The 14521-nt window shown below is 36.4% G+C and overlaps 1 protein-coding gene across 8 annotated transcripts in view; it reads left to right on the top strand.

Annotated features, from left to right (window-relative positions):
* The window catches only part of PCDH10 (protocadherin 10), a 35044-nt gene extending 20723 nt beyond the window's left edge, over positions 1 to 14321 (top strand). For 2 of the 8 annotated variants that reach the window (XM_014949960.1, XM_014949958.1), the window contains 2 exons: positions 9809 to 9883; positions 12223 to 14321. In XM_014949960.1, coding sequence (XP_014805446.1) covers positions 9809 to 9843 — 35 coding nt within the window. In that variant the 3' untranslated portion in view covers positions 9844 to 9883; positions 12223 to 14321. The other 6 variants (XM_014949963.1, XM_014949959.1, XM_014949956.1 and 3 more) reach the window with 5 other exon arrangements.
* Positions 14322 to 14521: the final 200 nt, after the last annotated feature.

Genomic DNA, 14521 nt, shown 5'->3' with positions numbered 1-14521 from the left:
GTGTTTATGCAAGAATGTGTTCTAAAGTAGCCCCCTAATTGACACTGCAATATTTTCTACATGCACGCAAGTATCTTCATCTTCACTGATGAAACTATATCGTTATCATGGTAATTATTGCCAACACGATCAACATATTTTATATATGAATCAGGATTTTATCATGTTAGGTATGGCATATACATAGAGAGAGAATGAAAAAGCTGGTCTCTTCCCCAAGAAGTTTGGGCTTGGTTCTAAGCACAAGTCTCTATGTTCACCTGAAAGTATAGATGTGTGGTCTGAGGTTCTCGTTCTACAAAATATTTGGCACCTGCTCAACTTGACCTGCCCAAGTCAAGTTGGTTTACAAATAAAATTAGAAAGCTTTCAAAAGTCTTTGCACAGTTGAATGTTTAGGAATTGGATCATCAATTTATTTCAGATAATCTACCACAGAGCCTTGCACAAAGAACGGTTTAACTTACAATCATTATCCATCTCCCTGAATTAGATTAGAACACGACCTAGAGGAGAAAAAAGTTCATGTCTTTATTCCAGGACAAGAAGTGTCTCACAATACTTTGATTATTTTTCAAAGGGATAAAAAAAATGCATGTAAATATTTTTTCGGTATTTTGATCTAGTTAGGATCATAAAGGCCTGTTTCTGTGTGGCAGGATGTGTAACTCAACATTTTCTGCTGATGTTTAACATAAATATATGAAAAGATGTTTTAAGCAAGAATTCTTTACTGTTTTGGAAAAGTTTTCCCCAAAAATGAAGGAAATTACAATTTTGTACATTTACTATGATGGAAGAAGGATTTTCTTTGGTTTTTTGCTTAGTTACATCTCATTTTTGGAAATTATTTGTGTAGTTTTATCACAGCTGTGATAGACATTATAGCATTACATTTGCATAAACATAACAGCTATGTTGAATGGGACACTTGATTAATTTTAAAAATGAGGCCTGTCTACATTTTTGCTTTTAAAATCAGCCTACTTGATTTCTAATACAGATCAGAGAAAATTGTGAGCTATCTTGTCCCTTCATTAATAATTTTTAATTCAATTTGTGATTTTTGCACATACTTGAAGTAAAAATGCACAGAAGTAAAATCAAACAAATTAGCACCAATAAATTGCTGTTCTTAGGGTAAGAAGAAAGAAAACATTCTAACACTGGATTGCAAACAAACAAACAAAAAAAGAAGTCGCATTGAAATGCAATTTTTATTGGTATGAACAAACAAATGAGATGTGCATAGTAAAAGAGTAGCTCCTTTGTGAATAGTACAGTTTTGTGCTCAAAAAGGATGTTAAAATTGTATCTTTCAACTTTCAATCTGATCTGCACAGCTGAATATCCACATCCCCTCTCACAGGCAGGGGAACTCTTCACTTACATCCAGGAATTTATCTCTGTGACAGGACACAGCTCTCACTTCTGCCAAAATGAGAATGACTTTGTACATGCAAAATTGCTCAGCAAAGCTGAAGTTAAAAAGCCAACATCTAATAATGATAAGAAATCTAACCGAAAACTTATTCTTTTCTAAAAAGTCTAATAGAGCATTAAACAACTGTATCTGAAATGCTGAGACATTTATTCACTTATAACTCAAGTTCGCCAGTTCAGATACATCATCTCTATTAGGTAAATAAAGCTTACAAAAACCCCCCAAACTTAAAATAAAACTTAAACTGGTAATACTAATTAAAATATAATAAGGCTATGATATATTTTTACTCATTATTGTAGGTACTCTATGATCTTGAATAAACCACTTGTGATGATTCACTGTTCAATGATTATTGCATAACTCCTGGAAGGTATTTTTATCTCACATTCATGACTGGTTTGCTTTCTTCATCTGAACGTATTCCTCTTGCAGCTATTGCTCAAGGGGAAGAACGCTTACCGAGTACTGCTGCAATAATAGAAAGGAAATGGATAATTCTGAAAGCAAAATTAGAAAGGAATGTATAAATATGCAAAGATAACTTGACTGTAGCCCAATAAAATAAATGACAGTATTTTTATCAAATATTATTAAAATAGTGAATATAAGAAAAAGAAATAAGCATTCTTTTTTTTTTTATTTCAAAGCACAGGTGTTAGCTGTTATATTTAAATTCTATTTGCTTGAATATCTTTATGTAACTGTGATATTGGACAGAATTAACAGTACCTTGTACTGTAGAAAATACTGATTAAAAAATGTACGTGCTACTAGGTTTACATAGCATCTTTTATCTTAAATAATTATAGGGCCCTTTGCAGCTACAGTGCAGGAAAATAACTGAAAGGTTAAAAAAACTTGGGTAACTTTTATTTGAAAGAAAATGATATTTTTAATGTGTCATATCATTTCAACTATTTCTTTTCCTCTGATAGCTGTAAAAGTCTGTATTTGCCAGTTCTGACTGGAACATACAGAAGTCTTGTGTATCTGTCTCAGACTAGTGCTATATTTATTCATTTATGTCAATTTTGAGAGTGCTTATGTCTACTGTGAATATACCATCTGTGGAGAATATATTTTTTTTCAATAATGAAATACCATTTTCTGGATTCCTACCAGTGGAATATGAAAGAAACCGGCAGAAAGGTTGCTTGAAACTTTAGGAGTAATTTTTGAGATTACTGTGTTATGCTGGTTTAAAAGTCCAAAATGCCTCTTGTCCTATAAATTTAAATTGTATGACAGAAGTAATTTAGCCACTTATGGACATTGAGACTCTTTGGAAAGCAATGAGTTGTTTGCACTTAAAATTTTCAAAGGCACTGAAGTTATTTATTTTTGATTGGCAAATTCTATTCATTATGAATGAATGCTATTCCTAAATGTACAAACCTCCTGATTGTGAGAGTCAGGAGCTGGAGAACTGAACGTGTGCCTGATCCTGGGTCTGGGCACAGCAAAGTCTTTTCCTCTCTGCTTGCCTCTGCCTGAGGAACGCCTGGGTCTGCACAGCAGAGGAAATTATTGTTTTTTCTGGCTTTTTTGCTGCACACAATATCTCTGATTTTCCACTGTCATTTCCACTGCTTAAATTTTTGAGGGTTTCCCTTCCTTCCTTCTTTTTTTTTTTTTTTTAACTTGACCAAACTTGACAAAAAATAGGGAAAGCCATTCAAAGAATGCAACAAATAGCTGGAAGAGAAGTAACTGCATCTATTTCTCATGTTTGGGCAAAGCACACTATAGGGATCCGTGTTGCTATTTATCTGGGAAGCCCGTAAACAGCTCTATTTGTACTCCAGCCACCGAGAAGTCACAGCTTCATGCCAGCAGTAGGATGGCTGCTGCCAGGAAGTAGTGGTCAATATATGTAATTTGTTTTAGAAACGCGGTAGGGTGAAGTCAGAAGAGTGAAGAGAGATGTATTTGGTACCTTCTTGTAAGTCAGGAAGTAGGAGATATAGACAATTAGGCTACAATTTTTAACTCCAATACCTAATAAATTGTTGGAAGAAGTAAATATGGTGACAGTAATCAATGTGGATTTACTGAAAATCCAAACTCTCCCAAGATAATTCAATTTATTTCTTTGATAGGATAACGGTCTTTAGTAGTGGAAGAAAACATTGTGGACATGGAGAAGCAAACCTTCAGAACTTGCTTCCTCAGTTCTACCTGAAAATGATGTGCATGCATGAGTTGCATGAGTAAATTTGCATTTTTTGCATACACATGAATCTATTTCATGTGTGTAAATGATGTTATTTTACACGACATTTTCAGAGGCTATCAGGAGTAATTTGGATTGGAAAGAAAGAAAAAGAAGGATGCAGAGTAGACTCACCAAAGAAGTTACAGGGATGACAGACTCCTCTTTTAGCCAGTGACCCAAATCCTCTGACTTTATCTTTTCACCTCCAGCATCATGGCTGCATTCAGCCCTGGAAAAGGATTCATTATGAAACTGCTTGAACGCAACCATTCTTTAGTCATAAGGAATTTTATAGGTGTTGTGGATTCATCTTATGAATTCATCTTATGTCAGAGTAAAATTCTGTCACTTTGTGACTTTCTTTAGTTGCTTATTTGTGCTTTAATTTGACATCCATCTATTCTCAATTGGAATTTCGATGACAATTGAAGGTAGCTGCACACAGCTGTGGGTATTGATAGGAACTGAGATCTAAAACAGTTCTTGCTTACAAATGAGATGCAGTAATAACTTTTTTTTTCTGCTCTACTTGACATAAAGTGCTGTGTGCTTTGTACTTGCAATATTCTTTATGTCCAATATGGCTACGCTGCTTCTAATTAATTAAACAGGATGCCTCCCAGCACTGGAATGTTCTGGCCTGTACTCTTACACTCTCTGGCATACCTTTAGCCTGTGGCAACTAGTTTTCTTCCCTAACAAGTCCTGTTTGTGGTGAGGCTGTCAGAACGTGAGCCAGGGACCATTCCTGGAAGCAGATTGGGTATGATCACACTGTATGGCCCCCACATATTGCTCAATATGGCTGACAGATTTTAATCATGTGGATAGAAATCATTCCATTCTGATAGTCTTAAGTGACAAAGAATGGTGATGGGAAATTTCATTCATGGATAGAGAGAGAGCCAATATGACTTTTTGAATAAGAGAAGCTTTGAAGTTTGTAGACTTCTTGAACTTGAGAACTTCTTGAAATATGACTTTTTGAATAAGAGAAGCTTTGAAAGGTTGGTGAGAAGTTTGTATGATACACTTAAGTATGTTATCTTGGTAAACTGGGAACGACTCTCTGAAATCTCAGTTTATGCTGCTCATCAAAACCAATGTTAAGTACTGTTAAGATTTAGAAATGGAAAACAAAACGTTCACAAAAAGAGGGGACATACCTGCCGGATCCTAATGCCACCTAATCCCTGCCGAGAGTGAGGGGTGGTGGAAAAAACATGGCAAAGATAAAGTGAATCAGAATACACAGTGTGACGCTGATGTAATACTGCAATGCAAGTTACCTCATGTAAGAACCAATAAATTTAACTATTTCAGGCCCAATCCAGCATGATTAGGCACCTCAGAAGGCCACCAAATGGTGACTTATAAGTGTCTGCTTCTCCCTTGAATCTATAGGGAACTTAGGCACTTAAGAGCAATTTAGGAGGAATGGTTCACATCTCTCCTCTTCTCCCCAGGGCACTGAAAATTTTAAGTCACGTTTTAACCAGCCTTTAGTGTATTCTGCATTGGTTAACTCTCAAACTGACATGTTCCTTTTCAGGCTTGTCAGCTTGAAGAGATGTAGATTGCAGATTTCAGAAGAGTGCAATAAAGAGGTGATTTTGAAAAAAAAACACAACCCAAAGCCACGTAGAGGAAGAAGAAAAGAAGATTGAGGAGAAGACACGATTGTTCCATACAAATACATAAGGAATTTTTATAAAAAAGGAAAGAAATCAAATACTGGTATCCCTAAGGATAGTACCAAAATTAGTAACTTGCAGTGAATTGGGAAGAACATGTATGCAATTAGAATAAGTTGTTGATGGAGAATTTGAAAATATTCTTAGGGAATTCACTCTGTGCTAAGTTTGACATATGTCAGGAATAATTTAGGACTTATTTAATTGGCCTTAATACAGTACCTAATTATAAGAACTCTTGCAAAATTAAATATTCCGTGATTCTCTGAATGTAATAGTGATGTCATGTGTTATCTTCAGTAGCTTCAGGTAGATAATACAGTTATAATAATACAGAAAGACAAAAATGCTTTCTTCTGCTCACTGTATCCTATGGGAAAACAGTCTTTGGTATTTTCATGGTACATTATAGAATTTAGCTTAGCACTTTCTGTGCTGAACTGTGGTAACTAAAAAGCATTGTTTCTGTAGTAAATAATGGCAACCAGAGATAAATCAAATCTGACATATACTATGCCACTGGGCTGTTGCTGCCAGTGGAAAAAAAAAGGTCAGCATTTAGAACAGAAAATCAAATACACATAAAAGTATCTTATGTGCCACAGAACACTGATGACAAAATCTAGGACTTGATTCAAAAGAAGATCCTTTTTAATTGTATGTTCAATGTAAAGCACATGTTAATTAAGGCCCAGTGCTTAAACTTAAGCCTACGCTTGAGGATAGTCCTAAAGAGAGGGAAATTTTATCTGGTGCTTACGTGAACTTGGACTTGGATACTTGTTCTTAAGAAGTTTAATGCTTTTTTTGTTTGTTTGTTTTTGGAGGATTGGCTAAGTCCAGGTAGAATATAGAACTCAGAGCACTCAATAGCACCAGAGAAACATTATTTCAGTGACTGTCATGATGTGTTAACAACACTTGTATCAGGTAGCCCACTTGTCATACGAAAATACTTACCGAGACACGCAACAAAAATATATGTATTTTCCAATCTTAAAATGAAGTTAATGGAAGTGGCAATATATGTCAGTCAGAAATTTGGTCAATAAACTTTTTTCAAAAAAGAGTGATAATCTGTTTAGTTGTTGATGCGGAATCCAACACTACACTCAAGTTTAAAAAGTGGGTATTTTGTACTGAGGTGCAAAGGACAAAGCTCTTTCCCCCTTTTCAGGGTGTAGGTAGCATTATTTGTCACGTTCACTAGATTATGGTCAGTGCAGTGTCCACCACTGATTTGGCTGGGAATTCCTGTTTCCTGAACTGATTCAAATGAATAGAGACGTGGAAACGTATGCACTTAATGCAACACAAAAGGAAAGGACAATATATGTATTTAAATTGTTTGTTTCATACAAAAGATGATGCTTTTTGGCATCATCTTCTTTGTTCCAGAAGTAAAGATGTATTCTCAAAGGAAGGAAAGATTTTAATGATCTGTGGGGTTTAATTATTTAGCTAAAAGTAAGCCCATTTCCAGAAAAGATTCAGTGCAACAATTACCAACTTTAGCATTTTGGCCTACTTTATTTATTCACAGCCTGAAGACCTAATGCTCACAATATTTTTTTTTATTTCACATGAAATCTGTGTATTTCTACCCATCAGTCCAAATGCTGTTGTTTTATTTTAGAAACAGTACCTATATTTGGGGTTTTGCAGATCCCATAAAGAACATTTTGGTCTTACTGAATTCCGTATCTTTATTAGGGACAAATTCTGCTTTGGTGCACATCGCAGGTTCATGTGGGGGAGCTTCTCCTGCCTTCCCTACCTTGTGACACGCCAGAAATGGCCAGAGAGAATGTGGTCTCAGTCTTATCTAACTCCTTTGGTGGCTTTCAGGAGTCTTCAGACATACAGATAAGCACACAAACAGTGGCCACCAGAGCCAGCTCCAACTGACTCACTCACATTAGCAGATACTTGACCTATTTTTAAATTTTTTTTTTAAGTACAACAGTAAGTATGTTCCATCTTCCTTTTTTTTCCAACTGTTTGATATAATATAGAGGTAACAAAGCCACATTAATTGTGTAAATTGTAACACGGGCATCTGGAATGCAAGCTATGTTGTGCTCTACAGAGTACATAGATATGAAGCACAAAATCTCTTAACTACAGACTTGAGAGGAAATTTTGAAAAAGTTCCCCTGAAACTAATTAACGAGGAAAAGATATATGAGAAAAATATTATTTTCATGTTTGTGTATCAAAGTTTATCAGACTGGATAAGAAAATCTCTTTTTATAATGCCATTAGTGGAGTTTTCATAAAATATTATTAGCAATGCTTTAAAAACCTTCAAGTAACAGTTCATGAAAAAAAAAAAAAAGACTTTATGGATTGCAAAAGATACTGAATTGACACCTGCAATGACTGGAATACTTTTTTATCCACAGAACATGGGTGGCAGCAGAGTAATCCCCATCCTACATCCCCCAGCCCCAGCCGTGTGTCTCACCCCTTACCTGGATGCACCACCACCAAGGGTGAGGGAGCTATGGTAGTTTACTCTGCATTCCCTTTCACTTGTTGACCTCTTTCCAAAACTAGAGTTGCTGCTAACTGAACTAGAGCTTCAGGTTAACTGAAGCAGCCGGGTTGTTTCATCCAGAATACCTTCAGCCACCACTTAGACCCTGGTGTCTATTCAATGGGGCCGCGTTACAAGAAGAATGCTGAATTTGCAGTCTGTGGGTTGTCGCTGGAATTATCCATTCCTGGCTCTGTCAAAGCTAATGGGACTCAGTGAAGGGTAATATTTCATCCGCGACAGTTAACGTATAGACTGTAAAGCAAACCATAAAAATATAAAAAGAGTTAAAATTAATAATGCAGATTTAAACCCGACATTGCCATCATGCACATGAGGCAATTAACTCCTTTTTAGCTTCTTGTTCGCTGCCAGTGGAAGGTGTTTGCTGTGAAGCCTGACTAGCTGGGCTGTTTCTGAGCAGAATGCAGGCGATGCCAGCCTCCCGCAATCTCTGCGCCAGTGGCAGGGTTGCACGGGGACAACCTGCTCTGCATGGCCGTGGCGCGGCGAGGCACACGTTTCTTACCCAGGAGAAAACCCATAATGCACTGAGGGCTTGCACAGAAGCCCTTATGTGAAGACAAGTATTACTTGGATATTGTGCTAACTTATAGAGTTTGGGTGTGAAATAGCAAGACGACAGTTTACCTACTGGCTTTCCCCCCCTGTTCTCCTGTTGCATCGCTTGCCTTGATTTAAAAGAGAGGTTTTGAGGTTCAAGGGCCTTCTTTCTCCTAAGCGAAGGGGCATCAGCAGTATTTCTGCAACAGCAGCAGCATCCCTGGCATTTGATAGATGTTGAGGTTTTATTATCTAGGGGTCCATTTGCATCTTTAGGCTGTTGGCACTTGGGGAACCTCAGCAGTCGTTCGGTTGTAGCAGATATAATTCTGTGGGAGTTTATGGAGCTCTTAAATATAGGATACAGTGAAAGAGACAATAGTTATAAAAGGCATAGGATGTGTTTTCTTTTGCTGCTTTAGTTGCCAGCTGTGGGGGGAAGCAGTGGGCCTTCTCTCCGTCCTAATTAGATTGGCTAGCAATATGAAGCAGGAGAAAATTTTGATTCAGAGTTTGAAGGTTCTTCCAAGTACAGGCAATCACTGCGAGGGTTTGCCACAGGAGGAAATGTGTATGGCTGCACCCGTGGCTGCAAAGTAGTAGTCTGACATCCAGTTTGGATGCAATAGGATGATTCACAACGGGGAGAAAGGAAGATTTATTAAAGAGACTAGGGCTTTACAGTATTTTCTGTTCATTTCTGATTCATAAGCTAGGAATAAGCATTGCATACTTTATTTTCTCTTTTCTGTTTCTTCTGTTCGTGTTACTCATTTCTTTTTCTGTTCATCTGCTGCTGATGTCTTTACATGTCTTCTCTCGTCAGTCTACACAGAACTAGCTCGCCGTGAGTGGGAGGCTTACTAATGTGTACTGAGGAACAAATGAATCTGAATAGATTTTTGCTGGTTTTTATTTCCAGTTTTTATTGCAATTCCATATACGTTTTATGCATTGAGTGCTCTTGCTGTAACCCTCAAAATCTTTGTTGAGATCTTTGGGGAAGGATCAATATTCAGTACAGCACAAATCATGTACCCCAAGAATTTTAATTGGAATACTTGTGATTCTTTAATCATCTTGTTCACTTCAAGCACTATCAGAACATATGTACAAATAGTACAATTACATGAACAGAATTATGAAACTACTTATTATTAAAAATCTCTAACCAGTACCTGTACTTAGGCAGACTTGAAGCTTCCTATGCACTAGTTTGAGAGTTTGGAACAGGAGGTAAAACAGGGCTGAAAGAGAGAGCTGTGATCTCAGAGGAGATATTAGGCACCAGAAATTATGGTGTACTTGTTCCAGCTCTTACACTGACTCTGATACTTCCATTTCTATAGCACTTGCCATCTCTGGATCTCAAAGTGGATTATAAAGAATAGTGATTTAAACCTTCCTGCACCTCTAGGAGATAGGTAAGCAATATTATTCCCATTTTACAGATGGAGAAATTGTGATACAGAGAGGCTTGGTGTTTCTTATTAAAGTTTATTTATGAACACACATGCATGCACACACACAGAGCCAGAAACAGATGTCAGAACTTTCATTGCCCTCTGTTTTAAGCTGAGTCCATCCTCCTTTCCATTTAACCTCTCTGATTTATATTCCCCATCTGTAAAAAGACGGAAACTGGTATAGACATGGAGAGATTTGCTTGCACATAAATTTATGTGCAAATACAGAAAAAAACCCTAAACCTTTGAGGTCAAAAGTTGCCTTTGAAATCCAATGCACTTGATGTGTCGGCCAAGGATATTTTAGCATTTGGGACAAGGATTTTTGTAGGTGATGACAGTCGCAGGTGTGCTGAACCCTAGCGGGCAATATTTAGTTATTACTATAAAATGGCCTGATTGCATTGTAATATATTTAGTATGTGAAGTTTAAAATTTTTTTTTAAAAAAAAAGCACTAATTTATGTGGCAAAAGGCTAGATGACGGCCAGTAATTCGATCTCTGTATTATCTGAAAGAATATCTGTAACCAGATTTTGCTGTGCAGCTCAAGTGCCATGTGAAGACCCGCCAAGGCACCGTGTCAGAGAGGAGCAGGGGCAGCGGGGCTGCACCAAACAGCAGTGGTCCTGCTGCACATCTGCAGGGTTTTAACCCATCCAAGTCCTACTGTGTCTGGGCTGCAGCATGAGTTCCTCAACGGCAGACAGGGATCTAGATCACTGCACTTACCTGTTTTTTTAAGGTAACTGCAATTATTAGCAAACTTTTGGAAAAAAAAAAATTGAAGATCAAATATAAGTCTTTTTACTATTATTACTCTTATTGGAATGATCGTTTCTTGTAATATTTTAATAGATCTTTTAAAAGATGTCTAGAAACTTGATTGGTCTGATCATATACGCTGCATCAAAACATCATGAAGATTCTGATCTCATTAATCTTAACCACAATGTAAAAAATAAATATATAGCAGAAGCTTTTAAAAAATCCTTTCTAATTCTGCTACTAATTCACTGCAGAAGTGAAACATCCAAAACATATTAGATGTTTTAATTCTAATGTTAATAACACATCTGGCAATTGTCTGTGTGTTGAACAGATAGCTTATAAACAAATATTTTTCACATTTTTCTGCGTGCATCCTGTGGCATAGGCAGGCTAGATTAGATGATGTTAGATGTGATAACATTTTCCTGTAAGTAACCTAACTTCCCCGTGATACAGCAGATCCATTTCGTATGTCTACTAGCGAATATACGTAGTGAATAAGTATGGCTAATGTATACGTTTATGTTAAATGGAACGGAGACTGGATGTGTTTGTGTGTCAGCATGCAAGCATCAACATGTATACATGGATGGCTTGATTCAAAGATTCATTCTAAAGTTAAGATTCCTTTATGGTTTAGTTGGAACACTTCGTGCACAGAAATACAGTGAATTTCAGGTAGGGTTTTAGTTGATTTGGAGCTAAGGTAAAACCTGATTTTATCATTACAAGCTTTACTACACAATAATGATGATGGTGACAATACTTCAGCAAGTGAGTCAGTTCCTTGTCTCAACTTCATGTGTGACTGAGATCAGAATTTAACCCAGGGCCTTTCTGAATGCCAGTACAAATCATTTGTTACCTTTGCTCCCAATTACAGTTAAAATAGCCCGTGTCTTGAGGAAATATAACTACCACAGCTGGTGGATTAGGATATGGGTTTGCTAATGCATTGACCTTCTTCATCTGTGTAACACGAGTTAATTTGCAGCCTGACAGTAAATGCTGAAATCTGAATTGTAGCACTAATGCACCATTTTTTCGTCTCTGTCAAACCAGACTAAAGGGTCATTTGGTGATGGGGATAATGGTTCACTTTGAAAGAGAAGGAAAACCGGCTTCTGAATCTTGGGGGGATTCTAGATCTTGCTTCAAATAACAAGCTGAACTAGGAAAAAAGTAGGCTTGGAAATTCCAGTAACATTGAACCTGCAAGTCTGACTCTCTGCCTTGTTTTTATACTGATTCTGCATAGGCACATTGGAATACTTGCCGTGACATGTTAGACAGAATAATAAAACAGCAAGCCAAGTTTGGTTTTCAGGCTATCAAGCCTCAAAAAGACTTTTCTCTGAAAAGTGAATCCCCATTAAGTTGTTTGCTACAATGGGAATTTTAAGCGATAGTTTGTGACAAGTTTTGCTTGTTTCTCTACACTCTAAGAAATACTAAACCTAAGAGCTGTTGGAGACTGATTTTTATTTTTTTTTTCTCTCAGAAGTGTCTTTCTTTCTTTCCTGCAGCACGGAAAAGGATATGCTAGTCACTTCTACAGGACTTACCTGAAGCAGCATGATTTGCACAAAAGTCGACCAACAAAAAGCATCAACTTTCAACTTCATTATCTTGGCCATCCAGTTCTGTGTAACTGAAGGATTTGTGTGCTGTTGGAGACATCATGGCCAACAATAGGACCTAATTGCTCTCAGCAGGCCTGAGAAATGAGTTGAAATGTGTAGAACTGTAGAAACTTCAGAGGCAACTGATCTTGCCTCTCTGATCAGTGTGTGCCTGTTTACAGCACTATATATCTTTCTCTCTCCAAAATGTCACTGAGCCCTTTAGATGTTTATATTCACCACAAGAAGCCAATCGTACAGATAAAAGAAATGTGCATTATAAATGCAATATCACTGTTTTAAACTTGACTGTTTTATATTATTTTTGTGTGATCAAGTGTTCCCCAAACTATTCCAACTTTACAAGAGAGATTGTGATCATGTTCTTTTCACCTGTGGGTCATAAAAATGTTGTTAATCTGAAGACCCACAAAATTATCAAAGACATTCTGTAGTTTATACACCGTGTTGCAAAGTGTTTACTGTACTATTTCAAAGCTTCTAAATAAATATAAAATATATATATATTATATTATATATAATTTTCCGAAAAATGTGGTACAACTTAGTTGATTTTTAAATGGATTCATACAGTCTACACCATACACTAAAGCGAGAAGGTAATTCAGGGTTCCTAAGCTATCCTTGCTAAAAACAAAAATAAAATAAACCTTTAATAGTACTTCCCCAATATTGGTATTTTGGTCAATCCTGTTTTTCTTGTTTAAAAAAAATAATAATAAGCTGTAAGCAACAACATTTTGTCTAAAAGTTGTAATGAATTTTCAATGCCAAAGATGCAGCTGTCAGTATTACCAGAATGAGCGCTATGTACTATCAGAGGTATAAATCACTCTCCATTATTTTGATTATATTTCTATGGTTTTTAATTTGGAATCACAAAATCTTTTATAAGGCTCTATAAACTCACCTGTATATGTTGTTAAAAAGAACACTGGGTGTCTGTACATTTTGCAATGTAAGATATAATGTAAGTGAAGTTAAGTATTTTAAGAAAATCATCCCAAGCTCATAAGTATTCATACATCCAAGCATACATACACGCACACACAAACACACACACATCTCTCTTTGACATCGTTTTGTGATACTATACAAATATATTGCCTAAAAATATTTCTCTTGTGGCTAGGAATAGTTGTTGATAGAATTCAAATTACCAAGGCAAAGTATATGCCAAACTATTGACTCTTTTATCATAAAGGAGATTTGAAATTAGGAACATGGCACATTCTCAGCTGACCCTTCTCCCACTGGAGATAAAAAGGGGTTGGCTGCCATCTTTGTCGGGAAAAGGATTAAGCCCTTGCATACGATCTTTATGTTCTGTAATAATTCTGTGGTCTGAAATGGTATCTTAGAGCGTTTCTTTTCTATGAAATATTGAAAAAGGTAAACTTTCGAAGGTAAAGTTTAAAATTACTTTCATGTCCATGGAGTTTAAGTACCATTTACTAAATGTAAAAATCTAGTAAAATGCTTTTTTTCTTTTTTTTTTCTTTTTGTATTGTGTTTTTTTCCCCCACTTTATCTTAATATGTCAAATACAGAAAACAAATGAGAGGCCACTGTGCCTAGCCAAATTTGAACAAATTCCTAGTGATGATTCAATATGAAGTAAGACAAGAGAAAACCTCTCATTGATTGCAGTGGAATTTGGATCATGCCGTTATATAGATATCCTGATATCCCCACCAATGCTGCCACAGGATGGATGTGTGAGAAGCTGAATTTAGCCACTGCTGTGTCGTAATAGAGTTTGGGCGTCTTCCTTTTGTTACTTTTTTCATTTGTTTGTTTATTATGACAGTTTCTATTAGCTAGAAGTGTTTAAACCGTCTGTACGGAACCCATCCTCCTAGGAATCCAAACAAGACTCCTGATCAATTTTCAAGAGCTCTTTGTACAAACAGCTGCAGGACCAAGCCCTGGAGTTCTTAATTTAATACTCTGAACAAAAAAATAAACACGTTTAATGTGTACATCTAGCACATTGTATAACTACAAAATATTTTGTGGGATCCTTTTTAAAATGTATATATTATACAAAACAATCAGGAAAAAAAAAAAGCACCAACAACAGCTATTGATTTGAGCAAATACAACGGTGAAACATTTCTCTAGCTATAGGCAGCGGGTCTTTTAGTCACCTACATGCTTTGTTAATTTTATGAAGAAAAGC

This window comes from Calidris pugnax, unplaced genomic scaffold (assembly GCF_001431845.1).
Source record: "Calidris pugnax isolate Ruff unplaced genomic scaffold, ASM143184v1 scaffold42, whole genome shotgun sequence".
Taxonomy (NCBI): Eukaryota; Metazoa; Chordata; class Aves; order Charadriiformes; family Scolopacidae; genus Calidris; species Calidris pugnax.
Note: the sequence above shows the minus strand (reverse complement) of the source record. Positions and strands in the feature narration are given on the sequence as shown.